The sequence below is a fragment of the Diplotaxodon limnothrissa genome, linkage group LG1, assembly GCF_057381915.1.
Source record: "Diplotaxodon limnothrissa isolate DT_005_m linkage group LG1, D_limnothrissa_male_GT1.1, whole genome shotgun sequence".
Taxonomy (NCBI): Eukaryota; Metazoa; Chordata; class Actinopteri; order Cichliformes; family Cichlidae; genus Diplotaxodon; species Diplotaxodon limnothrissa.
Genome location: NC_140596.1, coordinates 24,440,775 through 24,462,469, shown reverse-complemented (window position 1 = coordinate 24,462,469; position 21,695 = coordinate 24,440,775). Strand labels below are relative to the sequence as shown.

General features: G+C 44.9%; 1 protein-coding gene across 2 annotated transcripts in view; it reads right to left on the bottom strand.

Moving 5' to 3' along the window:
- cbfa2t3 (CBFA2/RUNX1 partner transcriptional co-repressor 3) overlaps positions 1 to 21,695 on the bottom strand; it is a 40,924-nt gene that overhangs the window by 4,222 nt on the left and 15,007 nt on the right. The window contains exons 2-11 of one of the 2 annotated variants that reach the window (XM_085345551.1): positions 13,401 to 13,556; positions 11,102 to 11,424; positions 10,748 to 10,837; positions 9,897 to 10,078; positions 7,162 to 7,445; positions 6,416 to 6,501; positions 5,049 to 5,328; positions 4,466 to 4,534; positions 3,700 to 3,753; positions 1,812 to 2,002 (exon numbers count right to left, since the gene is read on the bottom strand). In XM_085345551.1, the coding sequence (XP_085201677.1) occupies positions 1,812 to 2,002; positions 3,700 to 3,753; positions 4,466 to 4,534; positions 5,049 to 5,328; positions 6,416 to 6,501; positions 7,162 to 7,445; positions 9,897 to 10,078; positions 10,748 to 10,837; positions 11,102 to 11,424; positions 13,401 to 13,556 (1,715 nt within the window). The remainder of the gene's footprint in view (positions 1 to 1,811; positions 2,003 to 3,699; positions 3,754 to 4,465; positions 4,535 to 5,048; positions 5,329 to 6,415; positions 6,502 to 7,161; positions 7,446 to 9,896; positions 10,079 to 10,747; positions 10,838 to 11,101; positions 11,425 to 13,400; positions 13,557 to 21,695) is intronic. The other variant, XM_085345600.1, reaches the window with a different exon arrangement.

Here is a 21,695-nt window from a genome sequence, read left to right as displayed (position 1 = left end):
TCCACCTGCTGCCCTCAGGGAGAAGGTACAGGTCTATACAGGCCAGAACATCCAGACTGGCCAACAGCCTGTATCCACAGGCTGTGAGGCTCCTGAATTCTGCCCCCCTCCCCTCTCTGCCCCCCTCTCACGGACAATAACCATATCCAACTTCTTAATAGCACTGAACTGGTCTGCATTGGTGCATTATATCTTTATTCTCTCCCCCCCCCCCCCCCCCCCCCCCCCCCCTGCCCCCCCCTCTTTCTTAAATAGACAACCATCATATCTCACAGTACAATAATATTGAACGGGTTGCATTGTTGCATTTTGTCATGTTTCTCAGGTCTTTGTCTGAATGTCCTATGAACATTACCTGTCTTGTTCTCATGTTGTTGCTAAGGATTGTCTCATTGCACTGAAGTCACACTGGGTTAAATATTTACACTTGGGTTTTAAGGGGTATTTGTTTTTGTTTTTTTTTTTGTTTTTTACGGGTTGTACGGAAGCCCCAAACGCAATTTCATTGTTCTTTGACAATGACAATAAATAAATACTTGACTACTTGACTATGCAGGTTATTTTTCCCAAAAATATTACAGTATCGTTACGATGTAACACAGTGTGTCATTCGGGTGATATGAAAATAAAACAACAACTATATTATACCACAAGACTGCACAGTAGGTATGTTCTTCAAAGGCATCAGCTTTTGCATTTTTTTAACTTTATTCATCAAAAACAATGCATTACAGTTCAGAATACTGTGTTTTTAAAACAATTTCTCACATTGTACATGTTAAAACCTAAACTAAGTGGCATTTACAAGCCAGTTTGTGTGTGTCATCCACAATTTGTCTGCTCCTCTTTGCATGGGGATTCAATGTTATGGATTTAATTCTTGGTCCAAGGCCACTGGTTTGTGTTACCAGCAGGTGGTGGTCAACTGCTCACTAATGGCCTCAGCCTGGCACTCTGCTCCAACCATCTGGGTCTGTCTGCTTTTATTTACACAGACAACTGGACTGCTTCTGCAGTAATGATGACAACATGCTGCTGCTGCACCAAACCGAGAGAAGCCAGCTGCATGGATTACACAATGCAAGGTAATGTCATGGTCCTGAGTCTGTCGACTCAGTGTTTTGTGTTTTTTTATATTATTCTGTGTTCTTGTTTATTCTGTTATATCTTTTGTTAAGGTTTGCCATTTGTTAGGGTTTTGTTCTATGCCTGCCTGCTCCCACTTCTCCGTGTTCCCTCTCTGTCCATGGTGTCACACTGTATGCCCGTGAGTCTGTCTGTTAAGTTCAGTGTCTTGTCTGGTTCTCTGTGTATGTGAGTGTGTTCAGTTTACGTTTCCCCTGTCTCGTCAGCTCTGATTTCTCCCAGGTGTGTTCCCCTCCTGTCTCTCATCTCTTGATTATTGCTGTGTGTATTTAAGCCCTGTGTGTTCTCCTGCCTGTTGCAGTTATTTCCCTGCATCACCCTATGTTGGTTCCCTGAGTCTCCCTGCAGCGCCATTTCAGGTCTGCTTGTGTTAGTTTTTCCCAGTTTAGTTAATCTTAGGTTCAGCACTTGCCACCTCCTTTGCTGTTTGTTCTATCTCCGTCACAATAAAGCTCACTCTCATCAAAGTCAGTGCTTGCATCTTGGGTCCTACGTCCAACCGCCACTCGTCTGCCACTGCGGACGTGACAGGTAAGGGGAGTGGAGCAAAGGGTAATGGATCAAGAAAGCCTTAAAACAAAGGGCCTGATGACTGATTAAGGAATTTAAAGTTCCAATGAGAGAAGGATGAGGCAATATGTCGGTAGGGGGTCTGTGATACTCACTTCACTGGAGTCTTCCTGCTGGTTGATGACTGTTAATGCATCCTCAGAGGCTTGCCTCTTGGCTTCAGCCAGTGCCCTCTCCATTTTGGAGCGCTCGGCAGAAATCATCTCATGAGCCTTCCTCTCAGCGTCTGACACTGCTTTCTGCAGCTCCGACATCGCCTGTCGCTTCACCTCATTCACTGCCTCCTCTGAGAGAGAGAAAGAGAGAGAGTGTTAGTGCTTATGGCCATCGTCCCATCCAGCCTGCTCTGTCTGTCATCCTTTATTAAGGCTCTTTAAGCTGCCGTCTTGTTGTAACGCGGCAAACAGATGTACATCATCCAAGATTTAAAACTTTATGCCAGGAGAAGTGTGAAAAAAAGAAAAGAAAGCAGACTTCAATAATTTATTCAAACACGTCTGGTCACAATCATTTTCAGAGCTGACAACAGCAGATGTCACCAACTCGGTTGTTCATCAAGCACCCTGAATGAATTGTCATCCTATCACAAGAACAGTTTTACCAGAAACTGACAAGAGTTTACAGTAAAGGGCGAATAATTTCCCCCCGCAGCCGGCACACATATCTCCACCGGCTGACTTCCTACAATGTAGGCTTCATCACATGGTCTTTTGTTTTTCCAGCAGGAGTCCACCATATGAGTTAGGAGGCTTTGTTTTTATAACAGGCAGGTGGGTAGACTCCTTTCCAGATGGCAGTCGAAAATAGAAACTTCCTGTAGTTCCTTCTCAGTAAGAAGCAGAAGTGATTACGTTTTGTGGTCTTTCATTACTGGCCTCGCAGCGCACAACATGTTTTCCCGTAGGACTTCATTCGCCTCGGAAATAGTTTGCCAAAAACACACTGTTTAGCATTCAAATGCTAATGTGGTATGTTGCGATGACAAGATGTGAATTCCTCTAACATATTTTCTACCAGCAAAGACAGCAATATTTTCATACATTGAATAATATTTCTCCAGATAACCCACATGACCCAATTATAGCAACGTGCGCACACGCATAAAGACACAAATGACACCCTAAAGTGGATTGCTAGGCGGGTTAGACGACGCAGTTCTCTCCCCTGCTCAACATTTCCTCCAGTCAATGTTTGTTTGAAGGGGAACTCATAAATAACTGTCACTTTTCCTCGCCGCTCCACTCCAGTTGTTTCAAACTACTGTGCAGAAAGATAGGGAGTGAGGGGGAGCCTTATCCACACTTTGCTGCTGTGTACATGCGCATGGCAGCGTGTGCATGGAGCTCTATGTGAGCTTGTGTGAATTCAGCGCTCTTGTGCTAAAAGAAAGTTTGCATTCTGTCAACACTGTACACATATAGTTACACTTAAGGCACACGTGTCTGTCCTGTCCCACATCCTGTCATTCCCTCACTACCTTCATTTTATTCCTACTCCCCCCCCCCCCTCCCTACACCCCTCCTTCTCCTCCTCTTCTTTCTTCTCTACCTTGCAAACACTATCTGCATTATTCCAAGCTTCTCAATTATCTGGCCTAATGCATGCACCACTAAGATTAGTTTGCAAATTTAATTAATTCTTATCAAGGAGACTGCATAGCAGATGCTGGGGCAATTAGCACTTAATGAAAAACACGGGGGCGGCAATATTAACGTTTTAATTCTGCAGGGATTTGGCAAGTCCCTGAGATGTGTTATTTCTGTCTGCTTTTTCACACTTCAGATCTTATTTTTCAAAAGCAATGCAGTCTCTCAATGTGAACCAGACCAGAGAACACGTGTCTGGTTTTAATTAAAAAAAGCGAGAGGTGCCGCAGCTACATCAGCACAGACTACCAGGGTGCTGAGATAGAGCTTGCACTTATGCACATACACGCACACAAACATTGGAGGTGAGATGCTGGGAGTGAGATATGTTACTCACCCTGCTTGTTTTGGAGGTGCTTTAGTGCTGGGGAGAGCGGGATGCTTGTAGTACCTGTATGAAAAACAACTGCAATTAAAAGAGCCTTTTTACTGCCGGTGAAAATGCAGCACAGTATTTTGCAGACAGCAGCAGCATCTATTCCTCCGCAGAGTATTGGAGTATGAGTGCAGAATAATGGTGCTGGGACTGAGGTGGAACAAGGGCTGAGCCAGACCGCTCCCGGGACAGGCTCTATCTAACATGCAGGTCCCATGCGGTGCAACGCTCCCACCTGCTTCCTTTTGGCAAAATTAGCCAAAAATAAAGCTTTTTTTGGATTTCTTCTTCTTCTGTCTCTATATCTCAGCAGTTTGTTTCTTATTCCCTTCAGTCAAAGGTCTGTGTATGAAATGTGAGTGGAAAAAGTGGGATAAAAATTCAAGTGCTCCCGATGATGGAGACCAGTTAAAACTCCACCTTGTGCTGTGCTGTGCTGCCGCGGCCTACCGTAGGCCCACTGACTGCATTTTCACTGCAGCTTTAACTGCAGTGGCCTTTCATGGTGGTGACAGATGGAGGGCATTTATCCTAATGACACAGAGGACGTCCAATCCTCTGGCCTGATGGACCTACAGCTGTAAGGCCTCTGCTCTGTCTGTCTGCAGCCGGGGTGAGGGCCGTGAAGAATGACGACAGTGTTTGTGTGTGTGTTTTGTTAGTCTGTGTGAGGTCAATCACGGAGACAATAGAAAGAAGAAGAAGAAGGAAGATGCTTGACTCTTACCAGCTTTCCTCCAGATTTCTTCCGGGAGGTATCCTGAGGGAGGCCTGTGTAAGAAGTCTCGATGGATCTCTGAAACACACACGCAGGCTCACACTCAGTGTCGATTGCATGCACACGGAGACAAACTGTTGATCTGCTCGAACACACATCCATCCATGACTGCCCTACAGTTTCCAGTTCTATTTTTGGAATCGATAAAAAGGTATAAAAAGGTAAAATGTGTGTATATATATATATGTGGCAACATCAGTACAGTAAACAGGCTGCCATAGACTTTCTCCAACTATTTGTGGGAAGGAAGTGGAATATGGGAGCTAGACGTGAATACAAATCTTAATTACGAATGAGCATGCTGTCGACATAAGGGTGCAATCAGCTGGTTAAAGATCCAGGATATTGCAAGGAGATGTTTTGTATGCCTCACAGTTTGAGCTAAAATTTGTAAATCTGCTGTAAATATCATCATCTGACTGACTCTCTGTGTCTAAATTGATATATTACGGCGTTTCCAGCATTTTAAGTAAGCCCTACCTTGCCGTGAGTGTTTTGCTTTGCCAAACATACCCTGCGTGTGTTTGTCTACCTGTCTGTCTGCCTGTCTGCCTTTCAGCAGCCGAGGAAGTTCCTACGGGCAGTGACTCGCTGCTGCTAGCTGTGTTGGAGGAGGAGTTGTGGTGAGGAGGAGGAAGAGGAGGAGGAGGAAGGCAGTGCTGTCCGTTGCTCCCACCTTTTTTCATCTCCTCCACGTCACTGTAGCGCCGGATCCAGTGATTCATCTCCTCCCGGTCGGCCTCCTGGCAGCGGCGCAGCACTGTCAAAGAGCGCCTTGTCTTCTCTACCATGTCCATGATGCAGTTGAGGAGCTGCAAAGGCAAATGATATTTACTTAAAGTGATTAATGAACAAGAGGAGACGTTTACTGGTCCCCTCCGCCCCAGAAAAAAAGTAAACTAATGGGAGGGAAGTTTCAAATGAAAGGTTTTGAAAGGGACCAGATTTTTAAATGGATTGTTTTTCCTAATAGCTCATGAGAACAAAACCTCTCCAAAACTTAAGAGCCACTTTTCGAGCCACTTTTCCTGTCCCAAAACCAGACGTGTGCTTGCGAGCAGTATGTGTTAGTGTCTCGACCTATTTGTTCATGAATTCCGTGCTTGTTGGTGAACGTCTGACAGCATTACGATGACGCAACGATGATAATTTAACAGCTGGGCTGCTGATGACAGTGTTGAACCGATTCCTTCTACCCTTCTGCTCTGCTCCTTGCCAGCTCAACAGATTTCCTTCCCCCTCCACCTCCCCCTTTATTGTAACCAGTGTAGCTGTTTTCCAAAGTGCCCTGTCTTTCCAGACATAGAAAGATCTGCTAAATGGGTTTAGCATGGTTGACATTCAATCTATATCATTATTCCCATTCGTCTTTCCCTCTCTCTGTCTCTGACTTCTTTCCCCTGCCTCTCCACCACCTCCCTCCCCTCTGAGTTAGCTATATTTATTTCAGTGAAGTGTTTCTAATTTGGCAGGGGTCCAGGCCTGGCCGGTTTCTCTCCATGACTGCAGCTCTTGTCTCAGCTGCTCACCCCAGCTGGAGCTGCTCTCTGCTGGGTCCTGAGCTCCATCTGGGGCCCTGTTTCTCTCTCTCTCTATGTGTTTCTCACTCTTGCATTGTGTGTGCATGTATGTGTTTCTAGCCTACATGGTTTCTCATAGAGTTGAGTGCTAGGAATCCAGATAGGTGTGTGTCTGTTGTTAATTCACCGCACTGTCGCAGACCTCGTAAGGTCAACTGTCTGTCAGCAGCTCCTGTCCCTGTCATCTGCATGCCGTCAATTGCAATAAAACAAACTTTCATCACCCGCTGACCTCTTAGCTCCCCGCCCCCCATTGTTTTAATTTGAATGAAGTAAAGAGGTGGTTGTCATTAAACACAGCTGCTTTGCAGATTCGTACATTATCGAGGTGCTTCCATTCCTCTGCCCACTCTCGATCTGTAAGACGGTGATCAATCACTTCCTCTTGGCGAGCTCCGTGGACTGCTATAAAAAAAGAAACCCACAAACACAAAGAAGTTTGTGCCACATTATTGTCATGTAGACTTCACACATCATCAACTCATTTTTTTAAAATAACTGTGTCGACATAATGAAATAAACTCCCTGACTTATTTCTTAGGCCTTACTAGCTATGTCAGTATGGCAGCAGTTGTTAGCTTTGTCCATTAGCTGAGCGCACTGCTTTAATTTTCTTGTTTTTTGATTTTTTATATTTCCTGTACAACTCCTGCTGTATGCATTTTAATGTAAGTCCCATAATAAAGCATATAAAGACGCTGAATTATACAAATTTAGCACAAATCAAATTAGAAGAGTCACTGAAACATGCTCTAACATTGTCTATACATTGTTTATAATAAAACACACGCTCATATCTAATCAGTGAGATTATTTGTATAAGAACCAGAAGGAAGGCATGTATGGTTGCTGCAGGTGACCACATGGGCATGTATGGCTGTGGTCTTTTTATAGACACAGTGCCACAAGGATTATCACACTGGACTGACAGGTGGCCTTTGTTCTCTACATACACCCCATTTATATACACTGAAGCTCGCTCGGTCTTGACTGTGAAACTGTGTGTAGTGTCACTGTGGTATTACTGACTTATCTAACCAAATGAATGCTTTGCAGCTGTTCTACCTGTCTGCCGGTGCCTGTCACGGACTTCGCGGTGTTCGTTATGCCTGTAAGCATCTCTGTATTGGTGTGCCAGAGCCATGTCTTCTAAACGATAGTGCTGGGGTCCCACTTGGGGGTTTGGCGGGTGGGGGATGCCATTGGGAGGGTGTGTGGGGAGTCCATTGAGAGGAGGGTGAGCAGGAAGACCTGTGCTGGGGCTGAAGCGTTGGCTGGGGCTGATGGTGCAGGGCCTCTTAGCCAGGTGCTCCGGGTGCAACCCATCTCTCTCAGAGCTGTCTTTGGTCCTGTGAAAGAGGACAGGGTGGTGGATTAATTCAGTGTTTCTGAGCCCAGATGGCCTGGAAATAATAATAATAATAATAATAATGGATACTTTATTGATCCCCATGGGGAAATTACTTGTTTTTCCTCTGCATTTGACCCATTCACTCAGTGAAGCAGTGGGCAGCCCACTAAGCAGGCGCCCGGGGAGCAGTGTGTAGGGACGGTACCTTGCTCAGGGGTACCTCAGGGTAGCTGTTCAGGGGAATCGAACCCCCGACCTTCCGATCATGGGGCCACCACTCTACCTACTGAGCTATCCCTGCCCTAAATCCCTGGAAACGGTGATTTAGCGGCATAGCCACAAATTATTTTGCTTTTTTCCTTTTTTGGATGTCATCAGTGGTAAAGTAATTGCAAATGTATCCTATTTAAAGTTAAGTTTAGAGAGCTTTAAGCCTTTAAAACTTTTTTCCAATGTTATCTCAAGTGTCATAATGCTTAAAAATACACAAAACTCATTATTATTCATCTCATATCTATCTATCTATCTATCTATCTATCTCTCTCTCTCTCTCTCTCTCTCTCTCTCTCTCTCTCTATATATATATATATATATATATATATATATATATATATATATATATATCATCTCACTTTGGCATGTCTGCAAGAATAAAATCAACCTCTATACAGACTACATGCTTCTCTTGTTATTCCATCCTTGGCCTTGCCAGACCACAGTGACTAATATGGAAACTGTGGGATGGCTTTGCAAGCATTGATATCCAATGCCAATGTATTATGTCAGAGTTCAGGAGAGCAAAATAAAGTGAAAGCCAGAATCTCCTTTTAGGAGAAAAGACTAGCTCTAAACATGTAGATGTGATTCCTTTTATGATAGCTATCTGTTGTCTGTCTTCTAATGTGTCTTTGTATTTGGTGTACGGTTAAATATCAAATGGTAACAGCAGAGTCTGATGGATAATTATTAAATGAAGACTCCAGTATTGCAAGTTAAACCTGTTTGAAGAGGCTTCAGGAAGGAACACAAATCTGTCTTTTTTTAAAGTTGAGCAACTACCATATGGTGTATGCCAGCGCACATACATCCTCACGCACACATCTTGCGTATCCCTGCTGAGAGGTGCTTGTTGTTCAACTGCGGTAAGTCAGTGCCTCTGCAAAGCTTTTGCACAGCTGTACGCCATATGTACCAAACAAAACCAAGTCCAAGCATACACCCTGCATCTCAAGCTCTTAATCTGAATATCCCTCAGCCTACTCTTAGATTGCAAGTATTTCTCCCACCCTGCTCTTGGGCTTAAGGGGCAATATGGGCTGAATGCTGTGTGTTTGGCAGATGTTTAGTGACGCTCATTTGTGTCTGTGTACTTTAAGTGTGTGTGTGTGCGAGAGGTTGTGTTTTCAAGCCATCTGGACAGTTTAAATGGGAGTGTTGATATTAATCTGTTTAGCTGGATGGCAATAGCTAGGCATTCAGATGGAAATCACTCTTTATTATCCTGGGGATCAAAGGCGAATAAATGCAACACTGATGATGATGGTGTGTGTTTATGTGTGTGCGTACTCGTTCTCAGTTATCCGTGTCTATATTATTGTGCATGTCAGCTATAATCGTACACATCCCTGGTTGTACTGTCTAGCAAATCAGAGGTATAGCTGGCATGACGTAGGCCTTGGCCCAGCTGTACACCCCCACCTCCTGTCCTCTGAGTCCTGCCTGCTGCGTATAAGCCAGAGGTTGTGAAGAGGATGTGTGGGGATTACAGTGGGATTGCATGTCCAGCTCCAACCTCTAGTCCCATTCAAAACCATAGCCACCACCTGTCTCCCCACACCCTGCCTAGGATGTGCTCAGCATTGTGGCCAGCACATCACCATCTGGACACGTCTCTGACATATGGACAGCGGCCGGGAGCCCGCAGGTCAGGCGATGTAAGAAGGGGAGCGAGAGAGCGGGGTGAAGAAGTCAAATGCAAAATAAGGGCAGTGCCAGTAAGAGAAGAAGGAAGAAATGAAAAAGGGAAACGTCAGTTAATTCTCTCGTGTGTTATCCTCTTAGCTGAGCGAATAAATCAGAGTGCCGGGGAGAAATGTGGGACAATAGCTCTGTTAGACCTCCTGTCTGTCTTTGGATAATGTTCAGGACATGTACTGTACTTCGCTCCCTGCGCTCCCCTTTGGATCTCGTTTTCTTTCGCCTCTCAGTCTCTCTTTTTTCTTTTCCTATGCTGCATTTATCTCTCTCCTCCCTCCCAGACAGCTGGCAGAGGCAGTCTGGCATCAGGGCTGTCCAGACTTCCGCCTCCCGCACAGAGGATTTATAGCCTCCCCTTGTCGCTTGGCATTCTGAAATACCCTAAAATAATTCATTTACAACAGTCTGTGTAAGACTCTGCATGTTCATTTCTGAAGTCGTGCTTTCTTGTTTTTAAACAGAGAGATGTTACCTGTCAGGGGTCCTTCTCTTGCCATGCTCATTCATCTCCAGCATTATCTCGGAGGAGTCGAGTGGTGAGTTGGCGTTTGCGTCCAGGAGTAGCTGCTCGTGTTGGGCCAGATACTGAGCTGGGGTCTGCTTGGCCAACCTGGCACAGTGAAGCAGTTCTCTCTGCAGCAAGGGCAGGTTTGCCTTCAGTGGAAAAAAGAGGGAAGACAGTATGTAAGTTGATATAGGAAGGACATGCTGTAGATTTACTGAACCTGTAGGAACATAGATTGTTGAGTGGACAGGAAAAGAGCTAGAAACTCACGGTGGAATCACAGATAGATGGGGTGAGAGTGAAATAATGCCAGATTAGGGTGAGGAAAAAGAAAGTGATAGATGAAGAGACAGGATGAGATAAGACAGGTCCCTTGACACATTCCTCTACCATGTGTCTCCCTCTCTTTCTCCGGGGTGTGCTGTTGTGTGTCTTTTATCTGTGTGTGTACGTGTGAATGTGTGTGCAACAGTGCTGTCAAATAGCTCTCTCAGACCTGTCTGGTTGATATAACACAGCTATTGCTGCGATGTCCCAGATGTGGAGGATCATCGCACGCCAGGAGGTCTGACACTCACACACACAAACTCACACTCACCCTTTTTGTCAGACATTACCATGCACGTCTTACCACTGTTTATGTACAGTATGATGTCTACCGCATGTACACACTGTACACATATAGATTCCCCTTTTTACTGCTCTTTGAATACTTTCACTGAAATGCTGTCCTGAGCGCTGACCACAGTGAGAAGTAAAGTTTGTGCATTTACCTAGAGGACATCAGGCTTGATTTGTTGAAATGTGCAGACATTTACCTTTAAGAAAGGAATGACGAACGGCCTCAGAGGGAAGTTGGTGGCCTCGTGAAGTTTAGAGTGAAATTCTTCAATGGTGAGAGTGGAATTCTATCCAAGACAACAAGAAGAAAAAAGTGCTTTTAATGCTTTATAGATCACTCGCACAATCATTCCAACACATGCCATTTCCTTATTGTCTTCTCCACGTGCTTATATCTGTTTGTATTCTGTGCACACATTCTTGATTCTCAATGAGTAAATAACACAATAAGTTCCACGTAAGAGCTTAATGTAGCTTCAGATATTTATACAAAACGTTTTTACTGAAAAGATTCATCAGGCAAATTCTACACGAGCATAATCACAACTTACCACCAGTCCCAGGACGAGGCTGCGCACTCTCTCTCCAATCTCAGGCGATATGTCGTTGCCAAATTGCTGCAGCGTGGTCAGGAAGCGCTTCAGTTTGCAGAGCTGCCGGGCACCGCAGGCCGGCGGGAGCTGCTGGTTGGACAACGAGGCTGTCGAGGACATGGCCGGCCCGTTGCTGAAGCCGTTAGGAGTGGATGGAGCACCGTTTAGCGATGTAGGAGAGTGGCTGCTCCCATTCAGCACTGCAGATAAACAGACAGGAGGAGGAGGCGGCGTGAACTGGGTCAGTAGTTTCGGAGGGGCACGAGGGGCATCTGACAGATCTAGGGGCATGACAAGGGCAGAAGCTTTTAAATCCTGCTGACAGAAGAGTGTTTGGCTGAGATGAATTAAATAAAGCACACAACAGGTTTAAAGTCGATACCACGCCTCCAGTAAATGACAACTGTAGTGATGCAATTTTCTGCTAGATGCCGTGAGTGTGTGTTTGCAGCAACTTCAGCTGTCTCACAAGTGGTACCATTTGACTCCCACCCCGACCCATCCATCTGCCTCTGTATCCGTCTATTTCGCCCTGCTTCTCACTCACTCACTCACTAGGACACAACTATATGAGGAACTTGTTAAAGAGATGCCAAAAATAGTCCTATGGCCTGTGTTACTTTTATTCCAGTAGCAGGTGTGTAGCTAAATCTGGGCCCGCACATGTCCACCAGCTGAAAGTACATTTGCAGCTTTGAGGTTCAGAATAGGCACAGCATTCATACACATTTATACTCACTCGCGTATTTTTCTTAATGCAGGCACAAACAAACAGAGAAAAACAAAAACACGTATGACCTCTCCCCTGAAATGCTCTTCTCCGGTCAGTCCCGTGTCTCACCAAATCTAAATAAATATATTTGCGTCTGGGTATGAATGCTGCGTGTTTGCTGGAATACCTGATTTCTAAAATTTCTAAAGCTGTATATAGCTTAAACTTCACGATAACAGCATATGACAGCACTTACAGTGAGCACAGCATCCAACCAGCTGCGTAATCTTTTCAGTGTGTATTTTTAGGGCTCTGTAGTGAGCTACTGTCGGGTATGATACTTTTCCATCATATTTTGATAAAGCAAAGACTATAGGCAGTTCCAATGTCCACTGGTGTGTAGCTGCTTTGGTTCCTCTCAGGCATGCTTGTTGCTCTAATCCACAGAACGAGGGCCTGAACACATATGGACTAACCCATGTGATTCTAATAGGCTGCACTTGTGTTCTGGTTTTAGAGAGCGAGGGAGAGGTGCAAGGAGAGATCTACACTCCTGACCACCCGCCACAACAGGTGAAACAACATAGTCTGCCATTGCTATATAGGGAAGAAAGCACTCTACACACTGAAACACCATCCTGGCCGATGTACCCTGAACCGACTGCCGCCTGACCAGCTGGTAAACAACATAGGCACACACGCATACACAATGCCATACACTTACATAGACACTCAAAGACACTTGTCCCACCAGCAAGGGCGTTATGCACTCCAAAAGACACAAGCACACACGGACGCCTGCAGGGAAACACACCTGACGCACAAGTGACTTCAACACTTGTTCATCAGAGCAGTGAAGAAACACATATTTGGAATTTCTCTTCCTTTACACAAGCGTATAGAGTGACACATGACAAAAGCAGAACAAATGGCTGCGAAGTTCATCGCAGACGGCTGCTAAGGTATTGCAAAAATGTATGGATTTGTGAAGAGTCTGATCGGGATGTGGTAGGTCTTAACGAATGAATTTTTCTTATTCTTACTGGAATAGCCCTACTTTCGTTTTCATGGCAAATTTAGGGGAAGGAAGGAAGAGTTTTAAGTCCTAGCAAAGACACAATAAGGCTAAAGTCACAACAAATCATAGACATTGTGATTAAAATATGACATCTATATTAACAGCTAAACCACAAACTGGTCCAGTTTGGTGTAAAGTAGCTTTTACCCCAATACCAACTACCTAATCTATGCTGTAAAGAAGCATTTACAATGCCTTGGACACCAGCGCATACAGCCACATCCTGTTTACTATGAGATAAAGGTTTAGAGCGACTCCATTCAAAAGTCACCAAAGCAGCACACCAGTCAGTGTTTTTCTTACACCCGTAAGCGCTCAGTGGGTTATGATTAATTTATTCCAAAAAGTTTGGACTCTAGATGACGCTCATAGTAAATAAATCACGGACTAAAGATGTTAAAGTATAAAGTGGACGTGTTGTTTTTCCTACTTAAAAATAGGATGGAATAGATAGAAAGGATCCTTACTTGATTTACTGGTGGTAGGGGTGAACGAAGCATTGCGATTGGTTGATTGGCTGACAGCCGGGGGTGGAGGAGGCATGGTGGGTGGGGTGGACCTGGGCTGGGTTTTCACATCCGCAGGTGAATCTGGCATTGTTCCAACCTTCTGCACTCTGCTACCTACAATATGAAAGGAGAAGACAGACACAGTTTGTCAAGAACGAACTCCAGCTTTACAAAAACAAAAAAAATGTATACCTAAAACTTCAAAGTGGAGACTGGTGGTTTAAAAGAGAGCACTGACATCTTCACCTGGGAGCCATTAGATGTTTTCTTAAGCCAGAAGCCCCACATATACAGAACAAAAACAAATCAATGCAGCAAGTGGAAATGAATCCAAACTTCTTTTGTCTTTCCCGATGGAAATTCATGGGCCTGGGAGACATAAAACACCTGCTCACTAGCTCAGCTGCTGCTGACTGAGAGCCCCCTTTCGCTTCCCTCTTGCTCTCTCTCCTTCACCCATGCACAATCCATGTAGCTGTGACATCCCAATCAGACCCCCTCCACTGTAACCTCCAACACCCACACACTTCCCCCCGCCTGTCCCTTCTCGTTCCCCAGTTCAGACAGCCGGCTTGATAGCCAGTGACAAGTGCAGCTGGATCTGCTGCTGTCCATCACTGTGGACTGGCTTTCAGCGGGGCTCTGTCCTGCTACCAGAGGCTTCACTGTCCTCTGCCAGACAGCCTGCCAGGACCAAACAAGGCAAGGCCAAGCTCTGGAGTGTGAAGGGAATGGATGGTACATCAACGGACATGAGAAGAAAACACAACACGTGGTTTATGTGACATGGCCACACGCATGTGCGTGGACAGATGCGCTACGTTGTACACTAGTGGCAAAGGGCCTCACGTAGTACAAAAAATCTTACAAAAAACACGGCCATGTGAAAAACTGCAAACACTAAGTTGATGTATCTATTTATCTAGCTATCTATAGAGCGTTGTCTTTCTGTCTGACTGTCAGTGCAGCTGCTGGATCCTTCTGCAATGTAAACTTGAGCTGAGAGTGTGATGACTTTTTCAGCTTGAGAAGATATTTTATAATGATGTGTGTGACTGGCAAAGTGCAATGAATGCGCACCATGTCATAAGAAACAATAAAATCACTATTAACACTCAGTTTATGCATACGGTTGAGTACTAAAACTCTATTACTCAAGTAAACCCATCTATTCATGAACAAAGCCTAAGACAGAGGCCCATCTTCTCTACTCTGGCAAAGCAGCACACTGTAGACTTTATGTGGCATTCAATGCTTCCTACCCCATCCCTCAGCTTCTCTCTTTTTCTTATTTTCATCTGTCTTGTCATCACTGGATTAAAAAAAAAAGTAATAATAATTCTGTCCTTCCTCACTAACACAGAGAACCCAAACAAGTGAGCACAGTAGCTTTCATAGCTCTTCATATAGTTGGCAGAACAGTATAAGCAAACCAACTTAGGGGCCAACAGAAACCTTTCTTTTCCTCTCTTTCCTTAATTTTCTTGGCTCAGTTGATGTATTTTGTTTTCTACTGTTACCATCCAAAATACAATATCAGACCACATTTATGATCTGGTTAAATAATACCACTGGTTTAAAGCATCCCTGCTGCTAATATCAGAGCTGATGTCACATTCATGTGCACATCATGGATGTGAACTGCATTATAATGCAAGCACAGTAAGTGAGACTAACTTATTTGTGACAATAAGTATCTCTGAGAAGACAACGACCAAAGGTTGGAAGATATTTGCCAAATTTAGAGGAGGAGACAAATAATTATTTGCCACAGACAGCATTTTTGCAAAGTCAATAAAGTGTCCCTTGACTCAATAACTCACAGTCAGCTTCTTTAAGGTAGTCTGGGGGCTTTTACCTTAGCAGATGGTTTTGAAATATCGGATTTTACCATCATTAAACAACAGATGAAATCTGTTTAAACAGTGTGTTCACACATATCTGCTGCTTGTCTTGGCTGGTAAAATGCACTAGAGGCACAGAGGAGCCTGCACCATGTTACAGCAACATGCCGAGACAATATTTTTTCAAACAAAGGAAAAAATTACACATCACTTTGCCAGTTTCACAAGAATGGACAAATGATTAGGCGTATGATTCACTGTCTAAGTTTACGAACTTTCCCCTGCCGTAAAAACACACACATTTTGAATTTTTAAGAGAGTCTGGAAGTTTCTCCTTTGTCTCTCTGACATTGCGTGCTGCTTTTTCCTTGTTTGTCTATGTTTGAATCTTGTCTGTGTGCTTTGAGGATGTTGTTGATGTAAGAAACGTGTGGCGAACGCCATTACAAATGCGTATTTTTGATTTATAAATTAATGTCATCCTGAGCCAAACATAACCAGTTAGAGATAATGTTTGGTAATGCATTTCTGCTAATCAAAAAGAGCTAATAAAACCTCTACCAGCATCGCTACTGAGGCATAATGTTTAACACTCACTGGGCTTTTTGTACCTTTACCCTGGTGTGTAGCTGGAGTATAGTAATCAGCTAATATATCAAATCACTACCACATAATGTGTTTTTCATTTCACTCCTGCAAAATGTTTTCCTACACACAACTCCTGCCTCAGTCGGCCTCGGTCCTTGGTGTTAGCCTATTTCTGAGAGCTCCGTTCAACAGCTGGTGTCTGTATTTAAAGAGTGCCACACTGGAGTGTGCAGTGTGAGAGCCATTGACACACTGATCCTCAAGAACACGAGGGGCACTCTGCTGTTTGCCCGATGCCAGACGCTCTAAACATAAACACACAAGGTTGCGGATAGAGGCAAACGAGGCTGGTTTGTATAAATAGATGCTCCTCTATACAGCACTAAACATGTAAAAACACATTACATGCTGTTGAATTGGTGGTCTTATTCCTTTATAGATGCAGCCATATGTTTCAGTAAACCTCGTCTTTGAGCAAATTTATTATGTCACTCTCTGTACAAGATCTTTTCTAGTGTGTACGGTTAGTTTTTGAGAGGAGAGGAGAGGAGATGAGAGGCGAGGAGGAGAGGACGAGGATAAGGGGACCATTCAGTCTGTCTGCTCCCACCGTGGGATTATAGACAGCTGTTTAATCTGACCAGCTACAGAGACAGGGCGCACACGTACACACCATGCTCTGGATTTTACTTTTAATACATTAGGAAGTCTGCAAGGTCTGCATCCCCATCTGTGGCCATCTGTGCTCCAATTGTGCTTTTTATACTTCTTTTGTACCAAAAGAAGTATAAAAAGAGAGCTGGGCATGGCAGGTGAAGTGGACCTGTGGTTAAGATTCAGGTTTGGACTATGCTATTTCTCCCTCACTTGCACACATCTGAGTCTACTAAGAAGGCCACTTTAGGGACAAATACATCTTTTTTTTTGGTCCAAAATATCTCTGAATATTGTGCTGAAAATTAGACGGCACGATACAACCGTTACCTTCCTCTCTGAGGCTGTTTGCCTCTGTTTCTCAGACTCTCTGAACAGCTGTATCTCTCTATATTTGACGTAATCAGGGCTAAAAGATTGCTCACCAAAGAAACAGTCCTCAGTCTAAAAATGTTCTCTGTCTCCTGTTCTCTCCTTGTGCCATGATGAAACGAGATGAAAAACAATTCACTGCAAGACACACAAAACCACAGATAACATACTGTACGCGGGCATGTGCACAGTGCAGTGGTTTGTCTAAGTCATTTGAGGGTCTCATTATAGATTCGGAGACACATGTTTTCATTTTAGTTCCTTAAGACGAGCGCAGATAGAGATATGACGACCACCATGTAATGATAAGATATTAGAAGGTCATTCAGATGCTGGTTGTGCAGCGTGGTCTCATTTTACGTATGCATATGCCCGCGTGTTGACTGTATGTGTATCTAGGCATTTGTTCTTCCACTGGAAATGCGGCTGAAACTTATTAGCTTTAGCTAACCACTGCAGAACAGTCCCCTTAAATCCCCCCTGTCTATTCAGTCTCTCATACTCCACAGAGACTCTTGTCAGTGACCACATAGCCCTAAAATTCTCTCTCTGTCTCTCGCTCCCTCCCTCCCACTGTAATTCCCCTAGTCTCCAGGAATGCTGTTGTTTTTAATTTCTCCCAGCTGCTCTGGCTGGCTGCCCAGCCGCCTGGCTTTCCACATCTGTTCCCTATCACGCCGCTGTGGAGTCCACACAAACAGAGCCTAAGCCCCTGGCCCCCAGACCCCCACCAGGCCTTAGAATCAAAACACTGGGGATTGCAGGCCTTGCTTTTTGGACCTGGGACTAAGGGCTACAGCACCTACAGTACAATCCATTATTATAGTACCAGCACAAATATCATTCAAATAAAAAGGAGTGTGAACATCATTAGCACACAATTAATGTCATCTTCCCAAAACCTAGAGCAAGTCAATGTATTTGTTTCTGTCTGTGTGCCTGCTTCTCCATTTTGACATTTACCTTGTTATCAGGGTGCACCGCGCCACAGGTAAGATAGGAATGTGTGTGCGTGTGTGCATAAATATTTGTGAGTCTGCACCGAGGCTGCTCCTGCAGACAGATCCCAGACTCCGCTTCATCTTGAGCTGATTTAGAGTTCAGAGGCTTTAAAGCCCTCACTAATGACAGGGTGGGAGGCAGGCCGGTGCAGTGTGTGCGCACACAAACGCGCTTGTACATCTATCTTTATGAGGGCTCACGTTAAAGTAGTGTATTCCCTGTCCCCATCGCACTAAGCCTAATCTAAACCAATTTCTAACCTTAAGTCTTAACTCTGAAGCTGCCTGTTGAAGGTAACTTCATAGCAATGTCCTCACTCCTACGGTTCAGATTACAGTTGCTCAAGAACACTCTCAAACACACACACACACTATAAACAGATGCACAGATGGTTTCACACGTGCTTACAAGTTTTCAAAATACGTATGCTCATGCTGTGGACACAAACATGGACATTTTGCCCTTTGTTACTTAAGAATCGCTGTGATATTACACATGTGCAGCATATGGCACAATAAACACGGTGACCAATAACAAACAGGGGAATAAGGAAGGGAGGATGGGGGAGGACTGGTTGTCTTCAAGCACTGACAACAGCCGGGCTGTCTTTGATCAGATTACAACAAGCAGATCATTGACAATTCCCTAGCTTTTCAAAGTCGAAAACATCTCCATTTTCTTTTAAATGATCAAACTGGGGAGGGAAGCGTAAGAATAACTACAGGACAAGCAGAAGGTGAGGACAGATCAAAGACAATTTATCCAGGACCAGAGGTGCTAAGGTTAGAAAAGCCGTATTTCTGCCTCTCAAAGCTGCAGGGATGCTGTCATACACTGCTTATATCTGTGAAAGCTGTTGATGTAATTGTATTGAAGTTCTAGCGACCATCTGTTCTCCTTTGGGAGGGCCTGGCTCCTCTCGTCGGCAGTGAAGTGGTTATGTGCAGCATATCACTGCTGCCGACGTGCTCGCAGAGAAAAAACTTCCTTTTCAGATTTTCCCAACGGCTGCTAATAAAATCCAGATGCTAGACTGTTTCTGCCTCACTCCCGCTTCCCTCACTCCTCCCTCTCTATCTTCTGTCCTTCTACATCTCCTCTTTTAGTCCCCCCCCCCCCCGAACCTCTCCCCCACCCTGAGCTTTTTTTTTTTTTTAAATCTACCTGTCCTCCCTTTGCCCTGTTCTTCATTCCCTCACCACCCGCCCATCCTCACCTCCTTCTTTTCTCCAGCCACTAACTCAGAGCCATTCCTAAATAAAGGAAAGTATTTGTGACATTTGGCCGAGACAGGCTGTGCCAAGAACAACTCCCTGGCTAGCCAGACACATCTGGAGTGTGTTAGGACTGCACTGGGCACTGGTACTGACACTGGCTATCCCACCACACACACACACACACACACACACACACACACACACACACACACACACACACACACACACACACACACACACACACACACACACACACACACAGAGAAAATGGTTCCACATATAAGATCACCAAAAAACCATAAAAATTTCTCTCCTTACATGCCAGAAGCTGCAGGCACAAATTCTCAGTTGTACTTGTTATTGTATTGCTTACACTTCCTCAGAAGCAACAGGGAAATACACAGGTTTTTATGGATAATTATGCAAGTACATGACTACACGCATGCGTTCTGTGTAGGTATGTAAACAGCATCGGAGTGCACGCATGTGTTTTGTGCTTCTGCATGTGTGCAAATGTGTGTGGGTTTGCCTGTGTGCGTGCTTGTGTGGCTCCAGGGTCCCTGTGTGAGAGGAGCTGAACACCTGAACATCAATAACTGTCATGTGAGCCACCTGGGACCCCACAGCCAGCTTGCACCATGGGCACACAGCCATCACCAGCACAGCTGCCACAGAGAGGGGAGGGGATGGGGTTATAGAAAGAGAGAGAGAGAGAGAGAGAGAGAGAGAGAGAGAGAAAGAGAGAGAGAAAGAGAGAAGGACTGAGAGCAGAGATGTGGGGGAGGAAGTGGGAGACAAGACAGAGTCACAGATATGAGGAAGTGACTGTGCATGTACATCTAGGAATGGACCAGCAAAGCAGGCAGGCAGACAAACAAAAGCAGAAAAATCTACATGTAGCTTCTGCCGTGCATGAAAACTGTTGTTTGTTTTTGCTCATCTACATCATTTATTCCCCTCATCCTGTCAGCCATGCACCTAATTTTGCCAGCGGAGAGCTCAGCCCCAGGCAGCCAACATCATCGGGTAAGACTTTCTGTTGTCTTCACTTTCTGATGAGCCCAGTTATTGGGCTTCCTCAAAAGTGACATAATTCATCCTTGCAACGAGTGCACTCGTGTAAAATCCAGTTTTGCTGAAGCAGAAAACATTTTTTGTGGAATGTATGGAGTCAAGATTGGTATCACAGTAAAGTGGAAGCGTAAACACAGCATCTACCTAGGCATCTGATTTTGTTTTAGGTAACAGGATTCAGTAAATAAATTCTATTGAGAAATCATGTTACCGCCTTATCGATCATCTTGAGCATCTAGTACCGATTTCTTTAATGGCCGACCAATATCAGCTTCATATTTCACTTCAATGGGAATAAAACCAAAAGACAAAACATATTTGAAAAGAGTATGTTCACGGTGAGCGCACTTCCCCGATCCAAACACCTGCAGGCTCACCCAGCACCAATTAGCTCATCAGGCTTTTAATTACTCTGTTAATTGCATACAGGCAGCGTGAAGGGCAGCCTGGGAATAGGGCAAGGGGGCCTCCTGAGGACCCAGCCTGACAAGCCTGACAAACAAAGAGGAAATATTCTACCAACAACAGCCACAACAGAACTACTCTAGAGCCTAGGAGGAGAAGTGAAACGGGAGAAAAATAGCTGCAAGTGCCTTATTATCAGCACTGTGATGTCACTTCCTGTTCGGATCAGAGGCTGAGACCATGATCTGGGTGATGTGAAAGGCTGGGGCAAGCTGAGATGCAGAGAAAGAGAAGAATCTGAAGGAAGAAAGGAGCAGCACCTTGTACAAAGAGTTATGTGGACATCTGTGAGCAGCCACACCACATCTGGATTAGTTCATGATGGTCACAGGAGAGAGAGAGAGAAAGAGAGAGAGCGAAGGGCTGGGGTGGGTTGGTGCTGGAGGGGCGGGTGAGAGGGGCTAGCGTGGGAATGTCCCACTGTTAAATTTCGGGCATGCAGGCTTAGTGTATTTGTGGGAGAGTTGGGCTGGAGTCTCCACAGTGACCCGTCTGTCACAGAGCTCTGCAATAACACAAACATCCTCTAAACTGTGCAAACTGGACACACACATTCACATGCAAATATGACTACAAGGCAGCTGATATGAAAACAGTCGGAGCAGCGGGGGAGGAATTCTGTATCTGTTTTCTCCTGCTGCTACAGTGGTTGGCATTTACTCTTCATCCATGTTTTACCGTATCAGAGAGGCCGCCTTCGTGCCTCTCCCTCACAGCAGATGTCCCCCCTTCCATTTCTTCCAGGAGCAGTGTTTGAGGAGGTGTATCCAGGAAACAGTGGCCAGCGCTCACTTCCTGTGTGACAGGTGTGCGATGGAGGCCTGACAGCTGCTGTCCTGCGCTCTCTTTCCCTCTCTGTATTCCTCTCTCCTGTATCTCCCTCTTTCCAGCCAGCTGCAGCAGAGAGCAGTTCTGTTTGTTCTTACGTCACTGCTGCTGCCTGCTGATTTATGGAGCACAAAAGACTTAGAATTGACCCTGGCAACATGCACACATCACAGCAAATGCAGCATCGCTGTGTATCCTTTGCCATAAAC